Source organism: Nicotiana tomentosiformis, chromosome 2, assembly GCF_000390325.3.
Source record: "Nicotiana tomentosiformis chromosome 2, ASM39032v3, whole genome shotgun sequence".
Taxonomy (NCBI): Eukaryota; Viridiplantae; Streptophyta; class Magnoliopsida; order Solanales; family Solanaceae; genus Nicotiana; species Nicotiana tomentosiformis.
In genome coordinates, this window is record NC_090813.1 from 87721842 (window position 1) to 87741938 (window position 20097).

At 40.7% G+C, this 20097-nt stretch overlaps 2 protein-coding genes across 2 annotated transcripts; one reads left to right on the plus strand and one right to left on the minus strand.

The window, feature by feature from the left end:
* The first annotated feature begins 4877 nt into the window (after positions 1–4877).
* Positions 4878–6831, plus strand: LOC104120518 (zinc finger protein CONSTANS-LIKE 2). The gene is made up of 3 exons (XM_009632288.4): positions 4878–5305; positions 5394–5932; positions 6295–6831. Exons 1-3 carry the CDS (start codon positions 4993–4995, stop codon positions 6652–6654), a joined length of 1212 nt encoding a protein of 403 aa, XP_009630583.1. The 5' UTR covers positions 4878–4992; the 3' UTR covers positions 6655–6831.
* Positions 6832–14279: 7448 nt separating this feature from the next.
* Positions 14280–15064, minus strand: LOC138905218 (uncharacterized). The gene is made up of 2 exons (XM_070193723.1): positions 14887–15064; positions 14280–14695 (listed from the first exon to the last, which is right to left on the minus strand). Exons 1-2 carry the CDS (start codon positions 15062–15064, stop codon positions 14280–14282), a joined length of 594 nt encoding a protein of 197 aa, XP_070049824.1.
* Between the last annotated feature and the right edge of the window lie 5033 nt (positions 15065–20097).

Below are 20097 nucleotides of genomic sequence, written 5' to 3' on the forward strand. Positions count from 1 at the left end.
ATAACTTGGCATTCTCAATTTCTGCCAATATGTCAAAATTCTGAGCATGAACTCCCTCGAGGGCCTCCCTTTGGGATTGCCACCTCGCATGCTTCACCATGTTTCTCGCTTGTTTCTGAATGGCCTCGACATCGGCCTTGAACTGGGCCACTTTATCATTGGCCTCGGTCTTGGCCATGATGACCTCTAACTTGGCTGCCTCAAGCTCCTTGGCCAGGTTCTCTTGACCAAAAAAAGCCGAGTTCAACTGAGATTGGAGTCCCTCGATCGTATTGACCTGCACCGAGTATTTCTCCTTTATAGCCCGAAGCTGAACCTCAGCTGAAGCCAACTGTGCTTGGGCTGTCTCTTTTTTCGAGGTCAGGCGGTCTATATTTTTCTTCTATTCTTCGACCTCGACCTTCATCGTGTCCACCTCCACCTGGAGCTGCTCAATTTGGTTAAGTCTCTTTTGAACCTGTGGGTTCGGATCGTTAGCCAATATGTTTGAATCATCATTCCGAGCCGCTTCTAACTCGGCTTGGAGCTTCTCACTAAGAAGCTTGTAAACATCCTTCTTCTCAGCAAGCTCCCGAATCTCGGCCTCGTGACGCTTGAACTCCTCCCGATATCGGAGAAAGGCCTCGTGATGAAGCACCGATACCTACAAGCACAAAGGAAAATGTTACGATTATTCATGATTAAATTTAAGTATATAATGAAGGGACATTGGAAATTACCCGATTCACGTTGAGCTTCGTTAAACAGGCAGGGCGCTTCCACCTCGTTCATTCTAGCTTGATCCTCTTCGGTCACCAAGCACCGAAGGTAACTGGTAATCTCCACCGGGGCAGAGAGAACCCGGGCGTCCTCCGGAATGGGCATAAAAATTGCTTGTCTCCGAGTAGGATCAACACTCGGTGCTGGGAACTGATTCACTAATTTTGGGCTTGAAGAAGTCCCGCCAGCTCCCGGGGACGGTATCTTCTTTGGTACTGGTAAGTCGCCCAACACGGTGACATCCTCCAAAGCAGTAGAATCTAGGCCATCGATGAAATTGTGGAAAGAATCGGCTGCTCCTTGGGCCCCTTCGCCGAGGTTACCTTTCAACGTCTGAGCCATCGTTTATCATAGAATCGGTAAATGAAGGCGACTTAGAGAGATCGATCACCCCAAGCGCCTCCTTAGGCACATTATCTTCTAACCGAGAAGTACCGATCACAACCTCTTTTTCGACCTCCTTAGCTTGGGGAAAAAGAGTCTCGACCCTCCTTGGTTCGGAGACTTCAGCCGCTGCTTCTTCTATGGTCTCCATGGCTTGAGGCAGTTTGAAACCGCTTCTCACGCGGGCCACCAAATCAAAATCCTCTTCTTCTTTGGACTCATATCTCAACCGATGAAGTAAGTCTGATGAAAGTTCTAGGGCGCTGGCATTCTTAGGTTTGCGCGCCAACCGCTTCCTCGATCTCTTCTTTTCAGGGCTCGAGGAACTCGGAGCTTTTCTTCTTTTCTTCTCTTTATCCTGCTTCGGAGAAGGGGGGTCGACGTATATGTCGTCATCGGCTGATGGAGGCCTCATTTTGATATCTTTTGGTAATCCTGCAAAATGAAAGTAAAACGATTCAGAGATCGAAGATGTGAAAGTAAGATCAAATATAACCTAGAGAAAAAAATTCTCACCATGGTTACGGGCCTCCCATCGGCCCTTCGAGAGCTCACGCCATAAGCGCTCGGAATAGGGTCTCTGTGTCGTAATGCCCTCGATCGACTCCTTGAGTCAAGGAACGATATCCGGTATCTGGGAAATAACTGCATCATCACATAACATCGATGAGAAGAGAGGGAAAAGAAAATCAATAAAATAAATCTTGAAGGCAAAGTTATACTTACGTTTCATGTTTCATTTCTCAGGAAATGGTATATCCGCAGCTGGGATTAAGTCCGAGGTCCTCACTCGAAAGAATCTGCCCATTACATTCTCGTCTCAATTTTTTTTTCAATTTCTAAACAACTATCGTTTGTGAATGTAGGTTGTGTCGGGGATATACTGTGGCTAGTAAGTCATTTCGTTTCCATTTTAGCCCCGGTCCCGATCCTCATCGATGCTCGAGAATAAGGCCTTAGTGGCTCGATGCGCTAGCTTGATTAATCCCCCTCGGTAAAGTCGAGGGATATACAAGCGCATGACGTGGTCGACAGTAAATAGACACCCCTCGAGCTTGCTCACAAAGAAACGAAGCAGAATAACAATCCTCCAAAATGAAAGATGGATCTACCCGAGCGTCACTTTATACCTTTGCAAAAGGCTATGATAACTGGGTCTAAAGGACCCAGCATGAAAGGGTAAGTGTAAACACTTAAAAAATCCTCCACGTAGGTGGTGATCGATTCCTCGGGGGTAGGGACCACTACGAGTTTATCTTTCCAGTTGCAATCCTCTTTGACCTTATCGAGGATACTGGTAGAAATAGTACATATGTACCTCGAGACCGGCTCGCACAGACCCGGTACCAAGGGGTTTTTTCGTTCTTGAAGTGGGCCCCGGTTGGGCACCCCTAAGGGACATACGACTTTAGAGGGGGTTCCAGTGTTGGTTCCTCAGTAGCAGCAGGTGAAATATTTTCAGATGGTTTTGAGGAAGAAAAGGTTTCTTTTTTAGGAACAGATTTTGAAGTCTTTGCCATTTCTTCTAAATAGAGGAGAGAAGAAGATGTTGGTTAATGAGGAGTTGTAACTAGCAGGTAACTTATGAAAAAATTTGAAAGAACTAACAAGGAAGGAAGTTCTTAAGCTTAAAGCCAGAAAACCAGAAGATGAGGATGATGGAGTTTTCTTGAAACGCAAGAGCAAGAGTTGGAATGCAAAAGGTTCTAATGAATGGATTGAAGAGTATTTATAATTTTCCCAAACGGCGTTTCACATCACGTAGGTTTACATCCCAAGATGTCCGACCGTTAACAGACACACATTTAATGCCTTGAAGACTGGACCGACGGGATATTCAATTACCTTTTGCCGCTTACGTTTCGTCGCTTACGTCATGATTGATCGAAGTAAGAATCGAGAGCTCATATCATTTCTCGTCACCGAGTCTTCGAAAAATGACAGGACTATATGTATATGGGTAAAGCTGAGCTCGATGTTCGATCTAGCTTCCGATACGGTAAGCAAGGTCGATAAATCTATAATTAGGTAAAAATCGATGTTCGAAGCTCGATCTGACGTTCCACACGGTCAGCCAAGATAGGATTATGATATTTAAGATCAGACCCAAAGCATTGTCAAAACTAGCCATCGAAACCATCAGATTGGCCCTCGAGTTTATCGAAGGCATAACTAGTCCTATTTTTAACGGTCTCGAAGAAAGTTTTACCAACTCATCCGACAGAGATCCTTAATTCTCGCCATTAACCTGTCATTATGGCAGAAATCACGGAACAAATCATAAAAGGAACCAACGGTCACCAAAATCAAGGACTTTTGCCTTTTATGGAACAATATATACTGATAAAAGACGTAGTAACATATACTGATAAGCAATACATTCTCTAAGTTCTTACTCTTTGATATTTTGATGTCAAATAAAGTGCATTCAATTCAAGGGTGGCCTGCTTTCCTAAGCCGAAATCATCCAACTCACGCGGTTTACGGTTAATCTATCGTTATTTATTTCAATTGTAATCTAATTTATGACTTTGTATCAAGTTAATCCACATGTCCTTATACTCACTAACAAATTCAATTGTTATCCGATTTTGAGGGTAAACACATATACCGATTTAAATTTTAGTTCTTGGACGTTTATTTACAATCTGAAGGTTCTCAATATAGAAATCCAATAGATTTTGGCTTGCAAATTGAATATTGTCATTTAAATGGAGAAAGTGGTTCCATTTAAGTAGCTAGAAATTATCAGACTCTACAAAACGCTCTCCATCTGGCAAAGGCTCAAGTAAAAATCAAAACCAAAGAGACTAATATTACTGCTTCCCTTAACTAGTGACTTTCAATTTTCTTGTTACATCAGTCGAGCATTACTCTTTGTTTTAACATATAATCTTACAGGAAGGACAGGAAAGAATAGAACAATGTGTCAAAGAGGAAATATTTTATTCGTGCTATGCCTTCTTTTGGCAACTCAAAAACATCTTGTTAGCAAGGAGGGCGACTTATGCCAGGAGAAGTGTAATATTACATTTATTTGTTCTCTAATCTCATACAACATAAACTTACTTAAGTTTGTATTCATTGTTACAAAAAACCCAAAAAGCAAGAAGGTAGTTACAAGATTCTACATTATTGACTTAAAAATTTGATTTTTTCTGTATTTAACTTATATAAATCGGCAGTACACTTAACTTTTACATCATGCAATGTATTTTAACGAATTATTATAGCAAGTTATTTGCTATTTTGCTTTATTTTTTAAATTCTCAAATTAGAGTTAATATGAACAGTTACATGATAGTACAAGTTTCTTTAGAATGATGATATTAAAAGAATTCAATTAAACTCAACTCCTCTTGATGTAGGTGGACTGTACGAATGTAGCGTACACAGCTACAATGCATACATAACAGTTACAGTAACACCTGATATAATTAAATAATAGGAAGTGTGTCAGTAAGTAAGACTATAGACTCCCCCTTAAAAGGCAATCTCTTGGACAAAGCTCTCCCAGCTCAATTGATTCCAAAAGCCAAAAGCCCCGTGGACCCACTTGTTTCAACCTCCTTGTTGCCTGTCCCCACCATCCGGCCCCACCAGAATCACCAGCCACCACAAGATAATGAAACAACTTTTCCTAGCCATTAACTTCATTCCACGTGTCGCCTATGGATTCTCTTCCCACTTGGTAGTTGCCTACTGTATTTTCCCCTTTCCCCCCTTCATATTTCACAGTGCCTCTTAAGTCCACAGCATACCTGCTACAAGTTCAGTACTCAGAAGTACAAAGTTATACAACAGAAAATAGAGAGCAAGAAGAAGAAAAAAGAACCCAAAATTAGTTCAATGTTGAAAAAGGAAAACAGCAGCAACAACTGGGCAAAGGTGTGCGACACTTGCCGGTCTACTGCATGTACCGTTTACTGCAGGGCCGATTCTGCATATTTGTGTGCGGGCTGTGACGCCCGCATACATGCAGCAAACCTTGTGGCTTCACGTCATGAGCGCGTTTGGGTTTGCGAGGCGTGTGAACGCGCTCCTGCAGCCTTTCTTTGCAAGGCGGATGCTGCCTCGCTTTGTGCCTCCTGCGACGCTGATATCCATTCTGCTAACCCCTTGGCACGCCGTCACCACCGTGTCCCAATTATGCCCATTCCAGGTAATGCCTTTAATTGAAGTCGAGCACAGATACAAAGATTTTCAAAAAACCTTATAATCCATAAAATTTAATGAATATTTTTATGCAGGTACCCTATATGGTCCTCCAGCTGTTGACACCCTTAGCGGTGGTACTTTGATGATTGGTGGCCCCGAGGGGGATGCCACGGAGGATGATGGGTTCTTGAGTTTGACTCAGGATGCAGATGATACGACAATAGATGAAGAAGATAAAGATGAAGCAGCTTCATGGTTATTGCTGAATCTTCCTGTTAAGAACAACAACAAGAACATTAATAACAACAATAACAACCAAAATAACTATGGGATGTTGTTTGGTGGGGAAGTAGTGGATGAATACTTGGATCTTGCGGAGTATGGAGGGGATAGTCAGTTTAATGATCAGTACAGTGTTAATCAGCAGCAACAAAATTACTCTGTTCCTCAGAAGAATTACGGAGGAGATAGCGTGGTGCCAGTTCAGGACAGACAGGGGAAATCTATGATTCTCTACCAACAACAACAACAACAACAGCAGCAGCACAATCACCACCTGAGTTTTCAGCTAGGAATGGAGTATGACAACTCTAACACAGGATATGGTTACCCTGCTTCTATGAGTCACAGTGTAAGTTTTCTTCACTATATCCATGTATCTCAATTCAGGCAATTAGATGCACTTTAATTAAATTCATGAGTCGTCTTACGGATATACTACTAAATTTTCATATTCAACTTTTTAAGAGATTGTTTAGTGCTTCTGAATTATTCATGCTTTTTCAATAGAGGATTTCTCATTTTAGCTGCGCATATTTTGCCATTATAACTATCTTTTCTTATCTTAAGCAGGGCCTTGTAACTTTTGTACCATAAACCTTTAACAAAGATTCGCTGCTCTTTCTATAATCAGTTAAATTGTGCTGATATTGTAAAAATTCTTTACATTGCTACTGTATAAAACTAACACTCTTGTCGGTATGTATTTATCAGGTTTCGATTTCGTCCATTGATGTTAGTGTTGTTCCAGAATCTGCACTTAGTGAAACTTCAAACTCCCACCCGCGACTTCCAAAAGGGACCATTGACCTCTTCTCAGGCCCTCCGATTCAAATGCCTACCCAGCTTACTCCAATGGACAGGGAAGCCAGAGTCCTTAGGTACAGAGAGAAGAAAAAAAACCGTAAATTTGAGAAAACCATAAGGTATGCTTCAAGAAAAGCGTATGCAGAAACACGGCCAAGAATCAAAGGTCGATTCGCGAAAAGAACAGATGTAGAGGCTGAAGTAGACCAGATGTTCTCCACACAGTTAATTGCAGATAGCAGTTATGGAATCGTGCCATCATTCTGAATGCAGCAAAGAGAAGATCAACTACAAGTCCCTAAACCTAATATTAATATTGTACCTTACATCATTATCAATCTAACTAGCTATTGAATAATGAGAAATGTACTAAAGTAGTTTTCCACAGAGGATTTTGTTAAATTCTCTGCATTGTTGTATATGTAAAGAGAGATCTTCCTTGTAGACCGTGTTGCAGTCAATACGTACAATTTTCTGAGTAGAAAGTAAAGAAAAAACCCGTCCAGTGTAAAGGGATTGACCCAACAAGACTAAAAGTACTAGTTCTGCAACAAACAAAGAATTTACTACAGTATCACCAAGGAGCGTGGTGGGGGAATGGATGAGATATCCGCGTCCTTAACCAGAGATCTCGGTGTATACGGTCAAAATAGATTTCGGCCTTAACACGTCCGATCGATATTTACATCGGTGTATACGGTCGAAATAAATTCATTGTTCCTGACAACCTTATCTATTTCGCATTCTCTTCAATCTATATTTACATTTCTATTTATCCTTACATTTTGTGTTAAGTTACGCCACATATCCTCGGAACTACGTATAAATTCAACTCTATCCATTTTTCGGGTAAACACTCGGGTTAATAGAAACCTTTTGGTACAAAATGTTTACCTCCTTAGTGGACCTACCCTGCACAACTTCAGATACCGGATGCCTAAAGGGAAAAAGAAAAAGGAAAAGAAGGATTGACCCACAAGTAATGGGAAAAACACTATTGCCAACAACCTCTGGGTGCTCAGTGGCTGTGTGTGAAATTGTGAGCTGGTGCAATATCATTGAAGTTCAGTTCTACTTTCTGCTTTTTGCTTTCCACTGGGGTAATCTTTTCGTTGGAACTTACTCTTTTTGAATGACATATAATGTTTATCAGTATCTGCTTTTGGTCCAGGGCCTCTCTCTCACCTAGTATTTGTCCCAGATTCTCCTTCAGTATAATGAATGTTCCATCGCTGAAGATAAAGAATAAAAGGTCCACTTCTCCAAGGAAAGAAAGCATCAATAGGATAAATGGTACTCTATAAGCACCTTGTAAGCAAAATACTACGACAATCTTCAAAATTTTAGTTATAATGAAAGAATCAAGACACATGATATCCCTAAAACAGCTAAAAAGCAGCTTATAATCTGTAATCAGCAAGGAAATGGGTAATTTCCTCAAGAATTAGAAGAAACACTTTAGTCAGTTGTGAAAGGAAAATTAAAGGCGAAGTAAGGGGAAGGACGTGGATAGATGGATAAAACTATGAATTATGCTAATGAAAATCTCTAAGACCAATCATCTGTATTTTCTCTTCACCTTAACTAAAACTTAAAAGTGGAAAGTGCATCAAGTCAATCAACTACTGAAGTGATCCTTCTATCTTGGGATCTAAAGTGTTCTCCATATCATCCATTTGATTAATTGTTTATATATAATCAACTAAAAACACTTGGCAGTATTGACACTACTGGATTCCACTGGGCTCTAGTTACTTCAATGCCATGTGTAGTAAAATGTTTTATAGGATGGTTTGGTCAAAAGCAAAAGGGAAGAACTGTAGCAAGGTATGCTCGGGTTTAAAGCACAAAGTACGATTAAAAGCATGCGTTCCATACTGTTTTCTTAACAAGTAGAACTATATCACTTTGCGTTAAAATTATTGCTTAGTATCGCCCTCTTCAAAACAAAACTTACAGGTCTTATAAATTACTTAAAACTTTTAAAAAGCAATTAGTTGGCTGTGTCAATGGAAAGCACCCAGCCTGCGATGGGCGCTTTTAACAACATTGCTTCATAATCCAACATCAACCCGGTATTAACAAGTGATATTGCATGTTCAATTGCAGAATACTTTTGTTTAACAGAAATCAAAATATGAATTTTATACTACTGCATTACAAACAAGACCTAAAAAGATGTAGCTTAGAATAGAATTCTCTCCTTCTATTGAATTTGGCTCACTTATGCCTGCATACTCTATTTACTACCAAAACAGTTAAACCACAAATATAAAAAAAATACTTGCTGATGTCTTCATACTTATTTGCAGGCTAATAAATTGCTTATCTATCTTTAGCAAAGCAATCGTATGCGATCCAGTTAATTATATTTCAGATCAGAGTAAACCGTGTAGCGTAAAACGAAGAGTATTCCATGGGCTCAACAGTATCAGTAATCAAAACACAATGTCTTTTATCAGTGTTGAGCTGATACCGGGCACTCAACATATGCAACTGATTGAACAGGACAAAGAAGGATAGCATAATGCACTTTTACTTTTTCTGATGTGAAGTAGTCATAGAAAAAGTAACAAGGCAATTACAGGTTATCGAGGAATAAAATGAAAATGTCATGAAGGTAAGAGCTTTGTGGCTAAGAAATTTCATCCAAGAATGACTTGGATGTCCACTTTTAGGCCTTTTCCGATCATTGGGTACTTTTAGTATCTGATTCTGCTCTGCTATTCGTTGAACACAAGAACTTTTATCCATCTCAAAACTCACTAGCAAAGAAAAGGAATACTCATGAATGTGTCATGACTAATATTATTCGCATCCAGAATAAAAGACAAAAATTTCAGATTGTTTGAGATATTCCTTATCCAGATATGGTTGATGCTAGTTGAAAGGGGTAGGAATTATAAAGTTTTACATGATTAACAACAGGATATTCAAGCTGTTCTACTATCTTATACTTCCTTCTAAATCATGTGCAATTACTTTTTCAGGACTTAAACAAAGATGTCTCCTTTTAAAGTATCAGTTGACCGTCAAAGGAAGGCTAATCCAAACCAGTATTCCAAAGCATACATTTTTTTTTTTAGGTATTTCAAAACATATAGTTAATAAAATAATGGAGCAAGTTTTACTTTTGTGGGGGTAGATCGACTCCAGCGAAAAAGTGAAAGAGCAGGTTCAATCTCAGCGAAGAAAATAACTGTTGTCGTGAAGTTGAAAATTTTGAGGCTCCAAAACGTGATACCTGGTATGTTCCACAAAAGTCACCAGAGCACAGCTAAACCATTCAAGTTTGAGGTCCCTTTGACTCAATGGGTACTTAAGGTATCTGTTTCTGCTATGCCATTTGCTGAACCTCAGCACTTTTACACGCCTCATAAATGCCAAGCAATCCACCATGGAGAAATTCTATTGATTCCAACGCTTTAAAATTTAATAAAGCAACAAAGAAAACCTTTAGTGATTTCCTAATTCAATGTGAAAATATCAAACTGCTTTGCTGGTTTATTCCACAGCAAATAGCAACCGTATTTGTTGTTTGTGACAACTAAATTTGTGCAAGTTCAGTGGACGAGATTGTATCTTACACACACACACACACACACACACAAAAGATGGTGTCCAGACTGCTCAACTCCACCTTCTCCTCCCACCAGCACATGTATCAAATAATTCTGCCCATCAAGATTAAGGCAAGTGTGAAGAATTCATGTAATGTCATCTCTGCTGGAGTTTGAACCTTAGTAAGGTTGTAACCCTAACTCCTAGACCGCTGGGGCAGAAGAAAATCATATTAACTAAAGTTTGTAGGTTGTTGTTTTAAATATATGTGAAACAAAGAAACCCATACATTAGGCTTAGGCAAGACTTAAATCAGACGTCTCAATTTGAATTGTATCAGTTGACGGACAAAGTTTTGCACCCGGAGGATAATCCTAACCAACATTTTAAAGCATATGGTTTAAAAGACAATGTAGCACTTTTTACTTTTGTTGACGAAGAGTCCTAAGAAAAAGTGAAAAGAGTAGATTCTATGTCAGCAAGAACATTTAAGTTGTCATGGACCTGGTATGTTCCACGAAAGTAACCAGAGCATGGCTAAGCCTTTCAAGTTTGAGGTCCCTCCTATTCCATGGGTACTTTAGCTATCTATTCCTGCTCTGCCATTTGCTGAGTCTCAGCACTTTTTTCACATCTCATAAATGTCAAGCAATCCACCATGGAGCAACTCTTGTGATTCCTAGCTTATAAAATTATTTAAAAAAACAAACAATTTTCAGAGATTTTCCATTTCAATGTGAAAATATCAAACTTCACTGCTGATTGATTACGCAACAAAGTCCAGATACAACAATCTTATTCTTGTTTGTGAACAACTAATTTCGTGCAAGTTCGCTAGTCGAGATTGTGTCTTACACACACACACGGCCATGTCCAGACTACGCGACTTTATTAAGTACCAGATACTTGCTGCCTCAAACCTATCGAATAATTCCGTCCACCGAGATTTAGGCAAATGCGAAATTCTCATAGAGTCACCTCCATTGGGATTTTAAACCTTAGTACCCAAGGCTGTTACTCCAACTACTTAACCGCTAGGGCGTACAAGCAAACCATATTGACTAAAGATAATTTTTCTTGTTGTTGTTTCTCATAATATGGGAACCAAAGAAGCACACACTTAGGTGTAGGCAAGTTTTCAACAAAAAACACTCATTTAGATTGTATTAGTTAACTGCCAAAGTTTGCACCCTAAGGCTAATCCAAACCAATATTTTGAAGCATATGGTTTAAAACACAACACAGCGCTTTTTAACTTTTGTGGATGAAGGGTCGCAAGAAAAAAGTGAAAAGAGTAGAGATTCTATCTCAGCAAGAACATTGAAGTTGTGGACCTGGTACATTCCGCAGAAGTCACCAGAGCATGGCTAAGCCTTTCAAGTTTGAGGTCCCACTTGATCATGTCACTTTAGGTACCTATTTCTGCTCTGCCATTTGCTGAAAGGCAGCACTTTTTCCACTGGTCATAAATGCCAAGCAATACGTAATGGAGAAATTCTTGTAATTCCAACGTTTATCATTAAAGCAACAAAACATCCTTCAGTGATTATTCCAGATATATTAATCTTATTTCTTGACGGAGAACAACTAATTTCATGCAGTTCACTGGCCAAGATTGACAAGCAAATTATACTGGTCGTTGTTTTTCATATTATATAAACCAAAGAATTTCTCACAGTAGGCCAAGGCAAAGTTGGCCAATCCTTTTACCTTTTCCTGATATGACTATAAGAGAAAAAGTTTATGGAGCAATTGGCAGATAGCAGGAATCAACACCAAGCGAGGGAACAAAACTGATAATGGCCTCTTTTAATACCTGGGTTTTTTATTTAAACCGTGGGGAAGCATGCCTCAGTTTTTGTGGATTGAGGCCCTTTCCGATCTTTGGGACTTTATGTATCTATTTCTGCAATGTCATTTGCCAAGCATCGTTACTTCTTTTGACTTAGTTGACAGCCACAACAAAGATTCTTTCATGTCATATCATCAACTTTATCAAATAGTAGTAGAATTAACCAAAGATATAAATGTATGTAGCCAAGGCGTCCAACTTAAAAATAAGAGTCCCTTGGTTTAAAATATTTTTGCATGAAGGAACTAATAAGGCATGTTACAAAAAATTGCAAAGATAAGAATCACATTTGATAGTCTTTGTCTTACAATCATCTTTAAAAAATAGCAGCTTCAGTTTAATGTTAGTGTCAAGACTCTCAGCTATTATTTGAAGGAAAAGAAGAGATAGTTTGTCCTCAATTATAATCAACAATCAAGCTACTATAAGAGGCTGGTGCTCAGTATGCAAAATGTCATATTCAGAATTTGCAGCCTCAGATTCCCACTTCATCAGCAGTAACGACTGAGCTTAATTCTCCAAGAACTCAGACCATTAACTAAGAAAGATACACTAAAAAAGGAATCACTCCATATTTCAAATTATCCTGAAATGACAAAGCCATTATAGAAAAGACCGATTAAAGTAAAATTGAATGTTGTCTAGGAGTCTTGCCCAATCATTCTGATGCGCGCTTACATAATGCCTCAAGTAGTATTCTAGTAAGGTATTGGCCCGTTCCGTTTGTCCATCCGTGTGTGGGTGGAAACTAGTGGAAAAGTACAGTTCCGTGCCAAGTATGTCGAATAACTCTCTCCAAATATTTCCAGTAAAACGGGGGTCTCGATCACTATGCCTTGGTAAGCCCCAATACTTCACCACGTTCTTAAAGAATAGTTTGGCGGCTTCCTTGGCAGTACAACCTGGCCGGTGAAGCAGGCATGAAGGTGGCATATTTAGAAAATCTATCCACGGCCACCATAATAGAACCATAACCATCAGACTTCGGTAGACAAGTGATAAAGTCCATAGTCACACTCTCCCATGAACACTCTGCGACTGGTAGTGGTTCCAAAAGTCCTCCGGATTGTTGTTGCTCAACCTTGTCCTGCTAACAAACAAGACAACTCTGCACATAACATTCTATGTCATCTCGCATGCATGGCCAATACTAGACTGACTCAACTAAGGCACTATTGCGACGTTGGCCTGGATGACCAGCCCACATTGTGTCATGACTCTCCCTTATGATCTGCCGTCTAATGTCTCCAAACTTAGGTACATAGACCCGCCAACCAGTGGTAAGCAGTAGGTCGTCTTCGACCCAAAAATGCCTCGTATTGCCTTGGTTGACTAACTTGATAAGTTGTTTGGCTGCTGGATCATGCTGCATGCCTTCTTCTATAGCCTCACGAATGTCCCATATTGTTGAAGTGATTGCAGCAAGCTCATCTTTCCGGCTCAAGGCATCGGCTACAACGTTACCTTTGCCCGGCTTATACTCCAGCACATAATCAAATTTGGCCAAGAAATCCTACCACCTAGCCTATTTTGGTGTGAGCTTCTTCTGTGTCTGAAAGTAGCTAGTAGCTACATTGTCGGTCTTGAATACGAACCTCGACTCGAGCAAATAATGTCGCCATGTATGAAGGGAATGCACAATGGCAGTCATCTCCTTCTCTTGTACCGTGTAATGCCGCTCTGTCTCATTTAACCTACGACTCTCAAATGCTATGGGATGCTTATCATGCATCATGACACCCCCAATGGCAAAGTTCGAGGCATCTGTGTGCACCTCAAATGTCTTGGCAAAGTCAGGTAGCGCCAAGACTGGCTCCTTTGTTACAGCTGCCTTAAGGTCTTCAAACGTCTTTTGACAATGCTCCATCCAAACCCATGGCTTGTTCTTCTTTAGCAACTCAGTCAATGGTACGATATTTGCTGAGTAGCCACAGATGAACCGACGATAGTTGTTAACAAAGTCAAGAAAGGATCTCAACTCAGTTTCCTTTATAGGCGCCTCCCACTCATGGATAGTACGTGCCTTAGCCTCCTCCATGCATAGCTCGCCATTGCTATGCCTAAGAAGTAAACCTTTGATTGTGCAAACTCACATTTCTCCCTCTTGATGTGTAGCTCGTTATCCCACAAGACTTGGAAAACCTTTCTTAAGTGCTCCATGTGCTCTTCCAAGGTGTTGTTGTAGATGACTATGTCGTCTAGGTAGACTACCTCGAACTGATCAAGGTAGGGATGAAAAATCTTGTTCATAAGGGTGCAAAATGTGGTCGGTGCATTGGTTAAGCCGAAAGGTATCACCAACCACTCAAAGGCTCCATATCTCGTCACATATGTTGTCTTCGTCTCATCCCCTTCTGCAATGCGAACCTGGTAGTAGCCCTTGCGAAGAACCACCTTGGTAAAGTACTTGGCTTGCCCAAGTCTATCGAACAAGTCATCAATGAGCGGGATAGGGTACTTATTCTTCACTGTGGACTTATTAAGTGCTCGGTAGTCTATGCACAAGTATAGCGATCCATACTTCTTCTTCTGGAACAATACTGGTGCGCCGAAAGGTGCCTTTGATGGGAGAATGTGACCAGGCATCTAGCAGATCTTTCAATTGTTTCCTGAGCTCCTCTAGCTCAGGCGGTGCCATACGATATGGGGAAAATGCAAATGGATTAGCCCCTGGCTCCAACTCAATCTTGTGATCCACCTCTCGCCTAGGCGGAAAGTGCTTAGGCAACTCCTCAGGCATGACATCTTTGTTTTCCTCAAGCAACTTCTCTATGCAAGGCGGCAATGTCTCTTGAAAACTCTTGTCTTCCTCCAGACTTGCGATGATTGCCATAAGCATCGCCCCCCCTTCTTGATCCCCTTGACAACCTACATACCTAAAAGTTGTGCTTGGCTCTGTCCATGTGACATAGTCACTATAGGTACAATGCAAGATCTTTCTCGCTCCATAACTAAGAGACGTTAGAGGTAGGGGTCGATCAAAGTATGACAATGTTTAAAGAACTCTTGCCCCAATATGATGTTAAAGATATCCATAACGGTTACGGTAAAATTTGTCATACCTTTCTAAGTTCCCAATTTGACACCAACTCCATTAGCTACCCCACGAGCATTCTGTACCTCAGCATTCACTGTCTTGACATGAGAGTTGGTAGGAGCAAGCTTCAATTCTAGTCTCTTTGTGGCAACCTCAGTCACAAAATTATGAGTTGCTCCAGTATCCACCATTGCACAAGCATGCTTGTTATTAATGGTGAGATCCATGTACTGATTGTTATTCTCGGTAGGTTAGATAGATTGCCTCATGACAACACCGCATAATCCGATCATACCCAACTTTGCGGTTCCCAAACTCTCTCCTTGAGACTGCTCCTTCTGTTCACGGACCATGGCGCTGAGGCTCTTTAGGTCAGGGCAATTCCTGAAGCCGTACGACCCTCCACACAAGTAACATCCCTTATTTTCGTCCAGTGCCTTCTTCTCGGCGTAGCCCTAACGACCACTCGACCTTTTGGAATCTTAAGTCTTGTAGTATTTTTGTTGTATCTCCTTGTCTTTACCACGGTCTCCCCCACCTTTGACATTGTTAAACATTAATTCTTTACCTTTGCCTTTTTCGTTCTTTTCATTCCTGAAATCCATCAATGATTCGGCCTCCACTGTGGCTTGGTCTATATCTGCGATTTGCCGGTGTTGCACTCTTGCTTAGACCAATTTTACAACTCGTCCATGAAGTGGAATAACAAGTCATCATTGGCCAGGTTGGGTATTTGAAGCATAAGTGTAGTGAACTCCTTGCCATAGACACGTATGCTCCCTGTTTTCTTCAACTCCCTAAGCTTGCGCCTTGCCTCGTATAAGACATTGTTTGGAAAGAAATGTCGCTTGAACTCGAATTTGAACTGATCCCTCGTACTAATAGTATATAGACCTTTATCCATGCCGGACATCTTCATTCTCCAACATAGCATGGCAGTCTCTGAGAGGTACAACACTACAGTGTTGATCATGGCCTCATCGTCCCTCATTTTGCCGTGGATGAAGTAGTTCTCCAAGTGCCAAAGGAAGTTTTTCTCTTCTTATGCATCATGAACACCTTTGAACACCGGGGTTTTGGTGCCTCGATCTTGGCCTTCCTCGTCACCACAACATTGTTGGCTGCCTCGGTCATGCCAGCACTAACATGCTCCCCGAGTGACTCTATCTTTGCCTTCGTAACATCGGTAGTACTCAAAGCCTCCATGAGTCTGCACTCTAAGCCACTGATGGTATGCCTTAGTTCCATCTCGGTATGTGTACGTCCCTTCAAGTCATTTCAGATACTTTCAATCTCTTCAAGAGTGTGCCTCTCAAGAATGCTAAGGGTGCCTTCCACCTTCCCCAAGCGTTGGCCTAAGATCTCCATGGCATCCATCCCTGCGTTCATCTTTATCACCCACTCTTTACCGAGTAAGAAGTTCTTGGGAAGAACCTCCACTTCATCCTCGCTCGCCTCAGTGGCATATGGTTCTTGGGATGTAAGCCCTTCGTTTGACACAACCTCAAGTCGCACCTCCTGACTCTTGTTGGTGGCATTCCTCTTTTTGTTATGGCCACTCTTGCCAGCAACATCTTGGATGATGTTGGAAACTAATAACGAAAATTAACAGAATAAAAGACAACTCCAGCTAAACATCCATTGCTAAGATAGGAATCTGCAGATGGATAAGAAAAAGGAGAAGAATTAGAAGGCGAAGGAATAAGGGTTGAGAAAGAGGAAGTGAGAATGAGTGTGAAGAAGAGAGAAAGATTACCAGAATTTTCGTTAAATCATTCTCTCAACAAATTTGTTAGCTATGTAACTGAATTTGAGATAGCTTATTTGGAAATATCTGGGCCCTTGATACTCATTTATTATTCTCTAATCTCAGCCGTCCATTTGGTAATTAAATGACTAATTTCTTACCTCTAGTTTCGAACCCCGTTTGTTACATTTAGACTATAGCTCATGACATACTCGACCTCTTCGAACAATCCTTGACCTCAAGGATTAAGTATCAAAATATGGAAATTTGGCCTCGAGAAAATTACAATCTTCCCATGTGGCATCTTCAGGGGGAAAGTTGGACCATTGGACTAACACCTTCACAACTGCTACGTTTTCTCTTCGAACTATCTGCCTTTGCAAAATTGCTACTGGCTTAACCAAGAATTGGCCTTCCTCACTAGTACTTGGTAATGCTTACTGAACCATCACCTTGTCACCTACTTTTTTCTTGAGCAAAGAGACATGGAATACTGGGTGTATTTTGGATTCTGGAGGCAGTTCCAACTTGTAAGCAACCTTGCCAATTCTTGAAGTAACTCGATAAGGGCCATAATACTTGGAACTCAGCTTCAAATATTTTCTCAAGGCAAGAGGTGTATTTCTATATGGCTGTAGCTTTAAATACACCATATCTCCCGGCCACCTGGAATTCTCTCTCAGTTCTTCTCCGATTGGCATACACTTTCATCCTTTCCTGTGCCTTCTGTAAGTTATCTTGCAATAACTATTGCATCTGCTGTTTTTTTGTGATCATAACTTCCGCTGTAGGTACTATATTATCCATTAGAGGTCCCATAGATAGTTGGGGAGGTGAGTACCAATACAAGGCTTCAAAGGGGGTACATTATAGGCTGGAATGGAAGTTGGTGTTATACCACCACTTTGCTAGGTTCAACCACTGTTTCCATTTATTAGGTTGTCACGACCCAAAATCTCAGATGTCGTGATGGTGCCTATCTCAATACTAGGAAAGCCGATAATCTCAATAAACCACCTTATCTTTTAAGTTTGAAAAAATATAATATTTAAATTCAGCGGAAGCAATTTCACAAATACAGATATAAATACTCCCAAAATCCGGTGTCACTGAGTACATGAGCATCTAATATGAATACAAAGTCTGAATGATAAGACACTGTCTGAAAGTATAGAATAGTACAATAACTGAAAGAAAGAGAGTCAAGGTCAGCGGACTCCAGGCAGCTACCTTGATAGTCTCCAATTTATAGCACTTTGAGATCTAACGGTCGCTGTGTCCGGAAGCACCTAGATCTGCACATGAGGTGTAGAGTGTCGTATGAGTACAACCAACTCAATAAGTAACAAGACTAACCTCTGGGCTGAAAGTAGTGACGAGCTCCGGAGGTACAGTCCGATATAAATAATGGTACAGAAATGTAGGCATGCTTTCAAGTTCAACAGTTAAACTCAGTATAAGTGAAATAGATCAATAGTGCATGATATGAGGAATATGACATATCAATGGAAAGACCTCATGTAATAATGGTCACTAATCATTTGGTCATTCGGTACTGTTTATGGCCAATCCAACCCAGGGATATTCCATCTCGTATATATACACATATCCAGCCCTAGGTAATTTATTCCCCAAATGTAAATGGTACGGACAAGATCCATATCCATGGAAAGGTCATCACAATATAAATAAGTAAGGCAAGTCCATGCCCTGGGAAGTTCATCCCGAATAAATAATAATCTACGCTCACTGGGGGTGTGTACAAACTCCGGAGGGGCTCCTTCAGCCCAAGCGTGATATAAAGCCGATATGGCCTGCTGCAGGTGGGCAGTCCCGATACATATAATAATAAAGCCTATAAGGCCTGCTGCAGGCGGGAAACCCTGTCACGCCCCAAACCTGAAGGGGGGGTGGCCGGCACCCGGTACCATACTCGGCCCAAGCGTACCACTCTGTAACTGTGAACGTTAGAGGGGTAAACCTCAACCTAGGCCGATGAGGCCATATTCTGAATCATCTGAAAATATCGTCTCTCTCATATGAGGGGTAAACATACCCAAAAACTCATATACATATATATATATATATATATATATATATATATATATATATATATATATATATAAATGTGCAGGCTGACGAGGCCGCCATGAACATCTACTGATATACAAACTATACATGAATTGTCTACAAGCCTCTAGAGATAGTTGAACTGTATCATGGTCGGTATAGGGCCTCGACCTACCCATGAAACCTGTATATATAAAACGGACTCCAAGGTCTAGACCTAGTAACTCCGGGGAAGTGGAGCTTACCAACCAAGTTGATATTTGGCTCTGTCTACTGGGAAGGTCTATCCAGCTGTCTATCAAGATATGCATGCATGAAATGCAGCGTCCCCAGCAATGGGACATCAGTACAAATAATGAATTGAGTATGTAAGGCAACAAAATAACTGAAAGCTGAAACTGAATTGATGATATAATAACTGAATGTAACTGGGAGTCAAAAATAATATGAAGATATGCTTACCTGCTGATACTGACTCAACTCTCTCCATATAGTATGTAAAATAGTTGTCAGGCCTTATAAGGCTCGATATGTGTAACTGCCTTGCCATAGTAGGCTCGCTCATAGGCGCTCGGCCATACTAGGCTCTGTATCTTAGCCATTCTGGGCTCGCTCATAGACGCTCGGCCACAGTAGGCTCGGTATATAACTTACCATCTGATCAGAGGTTTCCCAATAGGGTCCTGCCCACCGATTATAGCTCGATGGTGGTGAAAATACTATATATATATACTCTGCTCTCTTGGCCGAAAGAAGACAATACTAAACTGAATATGAAGTCCTGATAAGGGAGAATACTGTAACTTCTGAGACTAGGATATGTGAATAAATTCAGGAATACGAACTTCTCTTTATGCCTCGGTATCAAACTCATGTATTTATGGGATCATGCCAAAATGAAGAAAGGTTTAGCCTTAACATACCTTATCACAATCTTTCCAATCACCAACTTGAACTCGCCTCTTCTCACCTTAATCTACAACAACGATAGTAATACTATCATTAAGTTACGAAAGGTACAACTAACGCACAACGAACGACAAGCTTATTTTGTATTAAAACGGACAACATCTCCCCTATAATCCTTACTTCCTCCAAATTCAAGATAACACCAACAATAACAAAAACAATAATAACAACATATATACATTATTTTCCAACCTTTGCACACCACACAATACTACAAAACAGCCCAACACACCTCAATCTCTTCATACACAAAATGACCACTGTAGTAGTGTCAACAATGACGAACGACCAACCCAACATCCTGCATTTATGTGGTGTTTCTCCACACACTTCCTCCTCCAAAACTCTACAAAATAGTAGTAAAACACGCAGCCCAACAACACTACAAAACAGTCCACAAAACAGTCTGTTACAAGTGAATAACTCGAACTCACGACTTCCGATCACCGTCCCGTGAGTTCTTACAAATATAGA